This window comes from Protopterus annectens, chromosome 9.part0 (assembly GCF_019279795.1).
Source record: "Protopterus annectens isolate FY-2018-M chromosome 9.part0, PAN1.0, whole genome shotgun sequence".
Classification (NCBI taxonomy): domain Eukaryota; kingdom Metazoa; phylum Chordata; order Ceratodontiformes; family Protopteridae; genus Protopterus; species Protopterus annectens.
This window is the reverse complement of record NC_056743.1, coordinates 26,503,827-26,516,696: the sequence shown is the minus strand read 5'-3', so window position 1 is coordinate 26,516,696 and position 12,870 is coordinate 26,503,827. Positions and strand designations below refer to the sequence as shown.

The 12,870-nt window shown below is 39.8% G+C and overlaps 1 protein-coding gene across 3 annotated transcripts in view; it reads left to right on the top strand.

The window, feature by feature from the left end:
• Positions 1-12,870, top strand: part of LRP4 (LDL receptor related protein 4) — a 2,374,694-nt gene that overhangs the window by 1,730,453 nt on the left and 631,371 nt on the right. For all 3 annotated transcript variants that reach the window (XM_044082533.1, XM_044082532.1, XM_044082534.1), the window contains exon 14: positions 11,687-11,904. In XM_044082533.1, coding sequence (XP_043938468.1) covers positions 11,687-11,904 — 218 coding nt within the window. The remainder of the gene's footprint in view (positions 1-11,686; positions 11,905-12,870) is intronic.

Sequence of the window (12,870 nt, the reverse complement as noted above, 5' to 3'; positions counted from 1 at the left end):
AGGCCCATTTTGGATCTCAGCAACCTAAATCGATCAGTCAAGAAGTCCAAGTTCCGGATGGTCACCTTACAATCCATTCTCCCGCTACTGGAGAAAGGTGTTTGGATGTGCTCCATAGATCTCAAGGACGCCTATTATCACATTCTCGTAGATCAGGCGTCCAGGAGACATCTGCGCTTCAGCCTGGGAGACAGTCATTTCCAGTTCTGTGCACTGCCCTTTGGTCTCACCACAGCCCCCAGGGTGTTCACCAAATGTTTGGCGGTGGTGACTGCTCACCTGAGGAGTCTAGGATTCCAGGTGTTTCCGTATCTAGACGACTGGCTCCTAACTGCCACCTCCAGGCATCTACTATTACAGAATCTAGCAGCCACGATATCTCTAGGCACCTCCCTAGGAATCACCTTCAATTGGGCAAAGTCTGTGCTGCTGCCATCTCAGCATATACGGTTTATCGGGGTAGAGATAGACTCAAAGCAAATGCGGGTCTATCTTCCTATAGAGAGAATAGAAACATTACAATCTCAAGTCCGAGCGTTGCTCCTCAAACGCCGAGCCCCAGCAAGGATGGCACTACAACTGCTGGGTTCCATGTCAGCTACCGTTCTCCTGGTGCCCTTAGCAAGATTGCACATGAGGATTCTCCAGTGGCTCCTGTCGGTCCAGTGGTCGTATCAGGAACTTCCTCTCAGTCACCACATTATAATCACGGAGACATGCAAACAGGACCTCCGTTGGTGGCTTCTCTCTTCCAACCTGGATCAGGGGCGACCCTTAGTTCCTCCTCCTCCAGTGGCCACTTTGACTACGGACGCCTCCCAGATGGGGTGGGGAGGACATTACCTGGGCAGGTCAGTCCAAGGTGAGTGGCACCCCGACTAGAGTTCCCTACACATCAACATACTGGAAATGAGGGCGGTGCTTCTTTCGCTTCAAGCACTACACAGCTACCTCCCCCAGGGTATGATTGCAGTTCAGTCCGACAACATGTCTGTAGTCTGGTACCTGAACAAGCAGGGAGGGACCAGGTCCTACCCTCTTTTGCAGAGAGGCCATGAAAGTATGGAATTGGGCTGTTGCAACCAACCGTTCCTTGGTAGCAACACACATTCCGGGGAGATCCAATGTGATAGCCGACAGACTGAGCAGAACCATTCTCTTCCCGCACGAGTGGTCTCTGAACGACAGAGTAGCATCTCAGATCTTCAGAAGATGGGGAACTCCTTGTTGCGACCTCTTTGCAACTCCCCTCAACACGAAATGTCCACAGTTCTTTTCTCTTACCCCGGTTTCGGGGGGGTTTCCCAAGGACGCCCTAGTCCGAACTTGGCCCACCGGCTTACTGTACGCCTTTCCACCGGTTCCCCTTCTCCCCAGGGTGATCCAGAAGGCGATTCACTTGCAGTGCAAGATGATTTTAGTTACCCCATACTGGCCTCGTCAAGTCTGGCTGCCATTTCTTCAGAAATACGCACTGGACGGTCCATGGTTCCTGGACCAGGTTCCAAATCTCTTGATCCACCAGTCGGGACAGCTTCACCAGTCCCTTCACTCACTGAAGTTAACAGCTTGGCTCCTCCACTTCCGACTATAGTCAGGAACCAAGTTTTGGACTCAGAAGTTATACATATCTTGTCCTCGGCCCACAAGAATTCGACTAAGAAGATGTATAATAGTAAATGGAAGAGATTTGCCATTTGGGCCCAACTCCGGGGATTAGATCCCATTACTGCCCCGGTGGCGGACGTTTTGAAATTCTTAGCTTCCCTATTCAATCAAGGTTCTTCGGTCTCCACCATTAAGGTTCAATTAGCAGCTATTTCTAATTTTCATGAAAGTATAGACCCACCTTTGATGAGCAATAAGTTGTGTAAAGCCTTTATGAAAGGTGCTGGGCTGCTACGTCCTCCAGTTTCTCATCCTGCTCCACCATGGGATCTCAATTTTATATTAGGTGCCTTGACCTCTTCCCCCTTCGAACCGGCAGCAACTTCTGACTTGAAATTTCTTTCCTGGAAGACTGCTTTTTTGGTGGCAATTACATCAGCCAGAAGAGTTTCGGAACTTCAAGCCCTATGTGTCAAACCGCCGTACTTGGTTTTTCATAAGGATAGAGTATCCCTTAGGCCTAATCCATCTTTTGTTCTAGTTTCTGTCTTCAACAGTCTTTGGAACTTCCAGTTTTCTTCCCCAATTACTCAGACAGAGCAGAATATATCTTCCACTCATTGGATGTCCACAGACAATTGCCTTTCTACTTAGATAGGACGCACCAAACACGGAAAACAGATCAGTTGTTTGTGTCCTTTTCAGACAATAAATTGGGCAAAGCCATCACGAAGGTCACTATTGCAAAGTGGATCAGAGACTGTATCAGTCATATTTATTTTCTTTCTAATAGAGAGCTTACAACCACTGTGAAAGCTCATTCTACAAGGGCTATGGCTACTTCAACAGCATTTCATTCTAAGCTTGCCATTAGTGACATTTGTGCTGCGGCTACCTGGTCCTCTCCTCACACCTTTATTTCTCATTACAAATTGGATGTGGCATCTCAGGGGCGAGCTTCCTTCGGTTCCACAGTTCTCAGGCGTGTTTTCCAGTGAGCCACCCAGGAATCAGGTGCTAGGGACGCTGTCCCATCAGTACAGAATGTAGGCGAGATAGGATCACATAACATCTTTTAGTTATGTACTTACCATAACTTTAGATGTTTGGGATCCATCTCGCCTACATTCCTAATATCCACCCTCCTTCCCCCTGCCTTGGAGATCAGAAGAGACTGGACGGTTCAAGTTCGACTGTTCATCTTGAAACATCTGGCAATGTTATATCAGCAGTGCATGTATGGGTGCATGTGTTTGGACAAACAAGATCTGGGGAATTGTTGGTGGTGCATCCTGGGATATAGAATAGCTCAGCCAATTAGAGACTTTGCTCTAAACCCATCAGTACAGAATGTAGGCGAGATGGATCCCAAACATCTAAAGTTATGGTAAGTACATAACTAAAAGTTTCAGATTCATCGTAATCTGACAGATTGGTACAGGGGAGGTGGATATCTTTTGATAGTAGGGATGAGTAGGCATGCTGTATACATGTTTAACAGCAGCCAAAGTAAGTAGAATAAAACTGAATTTATTTCTTTGTTTTTGTTATTTGTTCAGGCCATCATTAAATCAAAAGGTTGGTAAATAACTCTAAAATATATCTCAAAACATCTGCAATTCCATGGCTTCTGGGGCCTAGCAGACTCTCAGGTATATTTTATTGTATACTTCTCTGTAATTATTGTGCTCTCCAGGGCAATTATGGTATGCTGGAAAGATGCAAGAAAAAAACAAAGTTGATGAGTACTACTGACTTCCTTTCCTTACTTACAGTTTCTATTCATGCCATTATTGGATGAAAAAAGTTTGGAAAGTAGCTCCAAAATACATTTCACAGCATCTTTAACCACTATGTCTTCTGGAACCTAGATGGCAGCCCCCAAGCCTCATGGCAAAATTTGGTTATGCATTTCACAGTTATTACAATGCACTGTTGGAATTAAGATGTCCTAAAGGATGCGGGGAAGAAAAGCAACTTTGAAGTGCAAGACTGAGGGTATTTTTTCTTATTTTTTTCTTGTTCAGGCCATCACTGGATCAGAAAGGGTGGGAGAAAAAAATTGAAAATGCACCTCAGAATATCTCGAACTTCAATGACTAATAGTGGCCCTTAGTTCCCCAGCTTAATTCATGCATTTCCCCCTCCATTATTACAGTAGCATCTGACCAGTTATGGTATATTTAAAGGATGCAAGAGAAAGCCAAGACAAAAAAAATAAAAACAAATTTGGAAAAAGTGAAGAAGTCATGGTGAAGTGGGAAACCAGGGATAAGGAGTGGTGGGGGCACTGGGGAGTACCCCATTTCACCTAAAGCCAGCCTTGGTACTTTAATTTATTTAAATTAACAGTGCATAGTTTAATTTATGTATTTAAAGGTAGGCAGCACACTTTTTCATAGTGCTAAATGTCACTGTTTACTGCAGTATGCAACCCCTTTTTTTCACATCTGAGAGAGGCATAGAAATAAAAAAAGGAATAGCTAGCAATAAGTGTAAGTTGGAATACTGTCTGCAACATCCATTTTGGCATGGGTAACCTTAGTTTTAGCCTGGATACAGCTGTCAATTTGGGGCAACTGCTGCCTATCTGTTGAAGTAAACATCTGTTGGAAATCTATGTAGTTTTCTGTGCTTGTTTTAGATTAAAAGGGGATGAATGTTTGAAATGCATTTAGTTTTTTGTTTGAGTGTTGTAATTTAAGTAGAAAGTCTTTAAAATATGGCATGGGTTCAAATGGATATTTAATAGTTGGGAGTAATGGCTAATCTGTCCATGTTGTCATGGAGTGTAAATGGTGTTACAGGTGTAGACAAAAAGAAAAAGTATTCAGTTAAGAAATTTAGGGTGCAAACAGCAATGTTGCAAGAGATGCATCTGGATAGAAATATAAATTTGAATATGATAAGGTATTTCAGGATTGACATTCAGCAGAATATCAGGGACAAATGAAAAGGGTGTGGTAATAACACTGGCAGCTACAGTAATGATAGATTTGTGGTAGTAAGGGGTTATTGGCAGGAGAGAATTATACTAGCATGAATTTCTATTTTACCTAAAGCTGTTGTTACAGTGCTATTACAGTGCTTAAGATTTTTTGGAAGAAAATAATACATTTTCAGAAGGGAATATTTATGTATGGGGGACCAGAATATGATTTACAATAGTGAGGATATACTGAGGGGACCTAGAAGGGAAAATATTATAGCAAATGAGTGTAAATTTCTGAAAAACTGTGTGTGATGATTGTTGGAAATCTATAAAGATATGAATTCAGTAGATGGAACCTAGACAGAACTTGCATAGTTTTCATGTTATTCTTCAATGTACACTAACCGGACCAGACTGAATAGATATAGTTCACAGGAACACAAGTATATAATTGAAAGCTTTGAAGTGCATTAAATAAATATCTCAGATAATGCAGCAATAAAAAGTGAGATAAAGATGCCAGATAATGATGTAAAAATGACAGTAGTGCTTTCTTATTTGAGATAAATTTAAGGAATCAGTGGTGGAAATGATTCTTTTCTTGGAAGTGTAGATATTCATTCTGAAAGGATAGCTAGTGAGTGGGATAAATAGAAATGGAGGTTAAAACATGGCAGAAATAAGAACCAGAGATATATGGGAAAAAGTAATAGGAATTATTTAGAGAGGTTGACAAAACGTTGAAGTGTTGCAGAATAAAAAGGGACTGTCACAGAACAAGAAGGGTAGAAACTGCAGCGCACTAAAGGGAAGATAAGGAAATATTTCGATAATATCCATGAGTTTGGAAAGTTGCTGTTAAGCAACTATTTATTGTTTTGTAACTTCAGAGCACAAAAATTTTAGTGCAACGACTTAGGCAACAGAAAGTACAAAGGGTTGGCACCACAATTAGGAAGCCTTTAACAAGAAAAATAACCAGAGATCCTATAGAGATATTAAAGATATTTTGGAAATGTTGACTGTATAAAGCATAGGAATGTGGAAACCAAAAGGAGGCACAAATGAAAATATTTATGGAAGCTGTAATTATACCAAGGTTAGAGGCTCAACAATTAACAGGAAGAGATGAGATAAGAATACTGATGTGCAGTCAATAGGAAGGGCTGCAAGAGTATATTGTATGCCTGTGAAAGTTTATGAGGGAAGTAAGTGATAAAGATCTGGAAGGTTTTATTAAGTACCAGCTTCTTGAAAGAAAGTTGTGGTAGTTGTATTGTCCAAAAAAGGTAATGAATCTTCATAACCACCTTCATATAGACCCATTTCACTTTTAAACCATGACTCTATAGTGTTTATGTCTATATCAGCTAAGAGAATGGCAAAGGTGTTGCTAAGGTTGATAGATAAGGATGACTGCAGTTGTATGGAGGGGTGGCCAGCATTTCACAACACTTACAGAACAGAGATGATCCAGAGGGAAGCAGTGTGTAATAAAAGACCAGTATTGTTGGTGAGTCTTGATGTAAAGACAGGAGTCAGCTGGGATTTGATACCATTTATATTCCCTGAAAGAATAATATGGTTAATTAGGAGGATATATGAGGGGTCAGAGAGAATAATGAAGGTAAGGGAGTTTTTCAGCTACATGCTTGTGTTTGAACAGAGGAACCAGGCAGGGGTGTCTTCTTTCTCTTTTGTTTGGTGTATATTTAGAGGCATTGGTTAAGAAAGTAAGGAGCTTACAAGTTCAGTAATATAGCTAGTATGATAATAAAGAAAAAATTATCTTTATTTGCAGATTGTATTAGTTTGTACTTGATAAAACCAGAAAAGGATATTTCTATATTGTGGAACATTCTAAGACAGTTTCAAGTCTTTTCAGGATATAGAATTAATGAAGATAAAGGCTGTGGCATAAATTGTGTACCCATGAATTGGTTCAGCAGTACTCCTATGTACATGGACATAATAAGATAAAGTAATGAGATGTACGAATTATAAATTATAAAGGATTTTATTGTAGCAGCTAAGTATATGCTGGGAGAGACTAAACAAATGATAGAAAAAATGATACAGTTTGTAAGGTGCAAGGAATTAGGTTTCTTGTCTCTTTAGTTTGATATACAGGTCAGACAAATTTTTCATCTACCAGAGAAGCTGTTGTGGGTCATAACTAAGAAAGGGTCAAAAGGGGAAGAGGGCAAGAGTTAAATGGGATAAGTCAATTCTCCCCATAGAACAAGATGGTTTAGGCTTACCTGATTTCAAGGAATACTTTAGAGCTAACATGTACATAAAACAAACAGAAGGTTATAAATCAAAGTTGAAAGGGATGATGTTAAAACGGGAGGGAGTTCAAAAAGTAAGGATAAAGTAGGATTTTGGATGCAGGTCCATTAGAAAAATAGCAACCATAGACGTTGCCCATTCGATTCTCAAAGCGTCTTCTGTGTGGCAACATGCGTGAATAGGCGTTCCTTCATTGAAGGTTGTGCGTTAGGCCCGGCAAGCCAGCACGTAAAAAAACCTCTACTGCCAATCATTAGCAGACTGGAGTTTTGCTGTGGCGACCCCTAACCGGGAAAAGCCGAAAGACACAAACAAACAAAATATTACATTGATAATGTAGCATAAAGTATTCTGAGAACTAAGCCAGGATGGCAATGGAGAAAGGAAATTTTGCCAATAGGAATGACTGCAAGTAGGACATAGAAAATAGGTAAGAGAGGAATGGAATTTACTGGAGAAATTTACCAGAGATTGATAAGAGTATATGCAAAGACAGAGGGATAGGGGTTGCTATGTAAAAGATCAGTTCTGATAGAGTTTTTAAATTCAGTGTAGAACAGAATTTGCTGATAAAAAAGAGATAATTAGTAGGGCATATAAAACCTTGCATACCAAACTGTAAGAATCAACCAGTGGAGGTTAGAAAAGATTGAGAAGAGAGAGTGGAAAGACAAAAATACAAAAGAAGAATGGAAGGATGCCTGTATGGCTCCCAGGTATGCGACAAATTTGAGAGGGTGTAGGATTTTTGTTTGGAAGTGTTTACATTGTTATTTTTAAACCCTTAAGTAAATTTAACAAAAATTTTCCTCTAGTAGATAGCGAAAGATGGAGGTGCAATACGACAGAGAGAGAGGTAAGTGAGAACATGTTTTTTTTTTTGGGGGGGGGGGTGTAATGACTTGTCAGATTTTAAAATTTCCATACAGAGTACTTTGTCAAAAATGGAGGAGCAAATGATTGAAAAACTAAGAAAGTGATTCTTTTGAGCTGGGTTATAGGATGTGAATTGCTGAAACATGATAAACTCTTAAGTTCAATGGTATTGGCTGCAAAACAAGCAATTATTACAAAATAAAAATTTAAATCTAAACCAGCTGTTGTTGAAGTACTGAATATTGTAAAGGAGGAAGAAAAACTGCAGTGCTATCTTTAAAAGATTTGTGCACAGTTTCCGACTTACTTTTTTTTTAAAGATCGCACTGCAGTTTTTAAAAAAGGCAAGTCAGAAACTGTGTAGAAATAAATGGAATTTGTACATGGAGAGTAATGTTCAGGAGGAGGAATGAAGTTTAACAAAAGTCTGAGTTGAGCAACTGATGTAAACTTAGGTTGAATGATAATTGTTAAAAAGGAAAAAAAAAAGGAAGACGTATACTGCATGAGATAGAAAAATGTTTTGGTTTGTTTACTGTTATTGTTTATGTACCCATGTCCTTGTTTGTAATGTAGAAATTTAATAAAAGTGTAAAAAAAACTGTTAACCAGGAAATTTTCCTAATAGTGATAGCAATGCAGTGACCTGGGTACTTCACCATATGAGAGCAGGGATGCACACTTGCCTATTATGTAGAGTTCCTGCAACAGTTTGAGATATGGCAGCCAAAATTCATTTTACAGTATAGAATAATTAACATATCTAACCAGTAGAACTATTTAGCAGACACTGTTGAGTCAGGCTCTCATGACCATAATGCATTTTGCACAGTGCAGGCTTTTTTTGGATATTTAAAGAAATGAAGGTATCTAAAGAGAGAGACTTTTGTCTCGTGAAATGCTGGGGTGCCTCTTTTTTTTCCTTAAACATTGCACTGGAGCATTAGCAATAAGTGCATTCTTAACTGGGTGAGATACGGGTTTTCTTGTATACATGCTCCCTGATAGCTGGTTTCCCAGAAGTGCTCTTAAAGGATAGAAGTGAAAGAGCAGAACTTGGCTTCAGACAGGTCAAAACTAGTCTGTCACACCATTGGTTCTATATGGTGATGGGTGAGCCAGGTGCCCTACTTCACTGCATATGTCTCGTTCAATAGGATGGGAAACAGTTACATCCAAACATTAAGAGCTTCATGCTCATAACCAGGGAGATATCTGACTGATATCTTAGTCATTTATTTTCACCAGGTCCTCTACATATTCTCAAAAAAATCAAGAAAACCAACCACTAGGAAGGCATATATGAAAGAACTAAGTTTTCACATTGGTTTGAATATAAGGGAACCGAAAACACCTTTTGTGAGTCAAGTCCTGTCATACCGCTTGTACCTGTATAAATAAGGTCTGTCTTGCTTCATTGTGAAGATAATATATCTGTCAGTCATCTCCACCTTCTTTCCACTAGATTCCTTGTTTTCTTTTAACCCATCAATTAAAGAATCTTAAAGGAGATCTTCCATTTCCAGCTGCATAGACACCCAATTTCTCCATTCTGGGGCCTTCAACTTTATCATAGAGACATCTGACTGTGACTGCCTGTGATATGCCATTAGAGAAAAACTGAAATGTTTGTCCTGGAATGCTCTTTTCCTAGTTGCAGTTACCCCTGGTAGAAGCATTTCTTAATTGCAGGCCCTAAAGCCACATGTCCTCTTTCACAAGGACAGGATGTCATTGGGAGCAAACTTCTCGATTATATCCAAAGTGGTCTTTGAGCCCTGTGGTTGTCTGTCTTGTACAGAAAGCCTGAAGATAGGGAAGAGAGGATTTGCACATGATTTAAGTGCACAGACAACCAACCAGTGTATTATAAAACAGATATGTTTTCTTCAAAACAGGCAAGCACAGCTGCCCAGTGCATAAGCAAATAATCTACACATGGTTGTCAAACTGTATCACTTCTTACTCTAATAGGTTTGACAAATTCCTGTCTAAGTTTGTTGGGGCACGCTCTTCCTTCTTGGAAGGATTTTGTGCATAAAGTGTTTGTAAAGTTGCCACCTGGACTTCATGCACACCTTTTCTAAGCTGTACAGATTGAAAGTTCAGTCTTGATGTTGGACAGAATTTGTCACTGCAGTCCTACAAGACTTAATTCTACTTGTATTTGGTGTCAGCACCCCTCCATGCTTCATGCTTCCTTCACTTCATGAATGTCCTGCAGCAGCGAGACTTACAATCTACATAAGGACAGCTGTGTGTGGTTGTTCACATAACGTTTTTTGTTGGAATAGCAAGAATGTGAGGATTGCTGAAGAAGTGCTCCCACACTTCTCTCTCTCCTTCTGGTACTCCTCAAGGCTAAGGCCTTCTCTTTCAACTTCTTGGTGGTGGTGGGATTTTGAGTTTTTATATTGTCATGTTATCAATTAGAGGTGTTTTATAGTGCAGTACACACCTGCATGGTTTATGTCTGAGGGAGATATTTATTGGGGTTATTCTTTACTGAATTACACTTCAGACTGACAGCAACCTTGCTCCCTGTTAAAATGAGCCATGCAAGCTCTGCAGCGGATATCATTACAGACTGTATGGAAAGCTTGGCTTCAGTCCATGGTTTAGGGTAGAAGATGATTAATGAAGACTCCTTTCATTTTTTGAAAGGTGACTGACATCCAAAAGCTGATAGCCTTACTGCTAAATGAGGCATAGGATTGGGTATGCATTGATAGCATTAGCTTCTTTGTCTTATGGCCTCATTGTCATGCTGTAAGTCCTTATGCTCATTTGCATAGACAAAGATGTATGTTTTCACTGTGACTTAAGTTGATAAAACAAATCGATCTTATTCAATAACAAGTCGAAGAGTAGGCAAAGGTAAGGAAAAGGCAGAAATGCAGGTAGGGATTTTAGAAGGGCTTTCATTGTATTGTAAAGCACAAAATAAAGGTAGAAGTCCAGTAGATTCTCATACCCACGGGTTTTAAGTTGGTGCATATATTACATAACCAAGACATCCTTTTTCTTTGAGGATAATGAAAGATTTAGTGTTATTGTAATGTGCTTCACATCATCAGACAGCCAAATTAAGTTGGTATTTAGCAAGTCAGGCAATCACTTTTTCTCAGAATAGACTGGGTGTTTAGGAGTATTTTAGTGATTGCTTTTACCCAACATATTATATGTACAATAAACCCTTCCATGAATAATCATAGCTTGACTATATGTAAGCTTTACTCGTAAGAATGTTTTTTGTTCTGTTTTTGTACAGTAATGTTGTCATACTTGTCTACAGTTTTGACTTTAGTTACTGCCAGAAAAGAGTTTTGTACCAGTTCATCTACTCAATTAACAAACATTTGCTTTATCAGGGTTGCAACCATGGTGACTCATGCTAAGAGACGACAAATCCACAAAGTACACATACTATTATACTAATACAACAGAAGTTATGACTTGTATGGACCAGCATTTTGTCATGTTTCTCTATCTGTAGACCTCCTTAGTCTGTAGTGTGAGCTGGTCATAGGAGTTCAGCTTCTACTTGGAGACTATCTTCTCAGAAGTTTTCATTTTAGTGGCCCAGTATGACTGAACTATTCATTGTAACTATTTCCAAAAGCCATCTGTTCCATTGCCCAAGATAAAATAGAGGATAAGTGTTAAAGGAGTATGCTCCAGGATGTTAAAGGAGTATGCTCCAGGATGTTAAAGGAGTATGCTCCAGGATGTTAAAGGAGTATGCTCCAGGATGTTAAAGGAGTGTCCTCTAGGATGTTAAAGGACTGTCCTAGTAGTAAGGAAAAAATGCACACAATGATGTTAGTGAAGCCTTCACTCCAGAAGAGCTGGTTATTGTAAAATCCTGTTAACTCGTTTAAAAAACATTGTCAGTAAATTTATGACTTAAAAATAAGCGTTATGTTGATTACTTCCTACAATACTCATCCAAACTACTTTTTGTTACTACTTTTACAGGACCATTTACTGGACAGATTGGGGAACTATCCCAAGAATAGAATGCGCCAACATGGATGGTTCAAACAGGAGAATTATAGCAAATACCAGTTTGTTCTGGCCAAATGGACTAACAATAGACTATGCTGGTCACAAAATGTACTGGGTTGATGCCAAGCATCATGTGATCGAGAGAGCTGACCTCGATGGGCAGAACAGGAGAGCAGTCATCAGTCAAGGTAGGAAGCTCATGAAGTGTTGCTTGACTTTAGTAGATGTTAGTGTGTGTCATGCTGTGCCTTTTGAGAGTCTGCAGATGAGATGTATGTAAAGCTGAATTTTTGATAAATGGCAGCAGGAACAAATCCATGATTTTTGGAGTGCTACACAAATTTCAATGAAGCTGCCAGAGAAACTCCTAACAGTGCATGTTTTTGTAATGTGTACCTTTTAATTAATTCACTAATTATTGACTTTATCCAGTTTTATTAGTATGGAAGAGCCAGATCCTTTGTGGCACTCACTGCATACAAGACAGAGAGAAAACTTGTCAGTTTGTTATAAGAATCATTGAAATGCGTGCACACAAATAAACGCATACACACACCCCTGTGAGACATCTGTAGGTTACCAGTTGACCTACTCTGCATCTTTGAGATGTGAGAGAAGACTTGGAGTATCCATGACAAACAGAGAATGTGCAGACCTGCTAAGAATCAAACTGACTGTCACTTCTCTATTTTTTGTTGTCTTTGGCGAGAGATCTAGTGCCATCTGTACTATAGTCTCTGTCTCTCTGATTTTGTCTCCTTTTTACAAGAAGGGAGTAAGGCTTCCTCAGTTTGTGTGTATGTATGTGTGGGAAACCCCTCCCATTGTGTTAAAACATACCTCACAGCAGTTCCCTGGTGACACTGCCACACTATGCAGGCTGCAAAACGCAGACAACGAGAACACCGACACTGGAAGATTGACAATGGAGATGATCGACATTTGAAAATCCAGATGCTGAGAACATCGACATCTTAAGGTAAGTGTGGGGTTAGGGTTAGGGGTGGATTAAGTGAGTTAGGGTTAGGGCGCGGGTTAGGTGAGTGTGCGATAGTGGCGGACCTTAGGGTTAGGGTTTGGGTTAAGGTTAGTGCATAGATAGTTGTTTATTTAAGGTTTAGTGTAGGTTTGTAAGGTTTTCGGTGTGCTTGTGT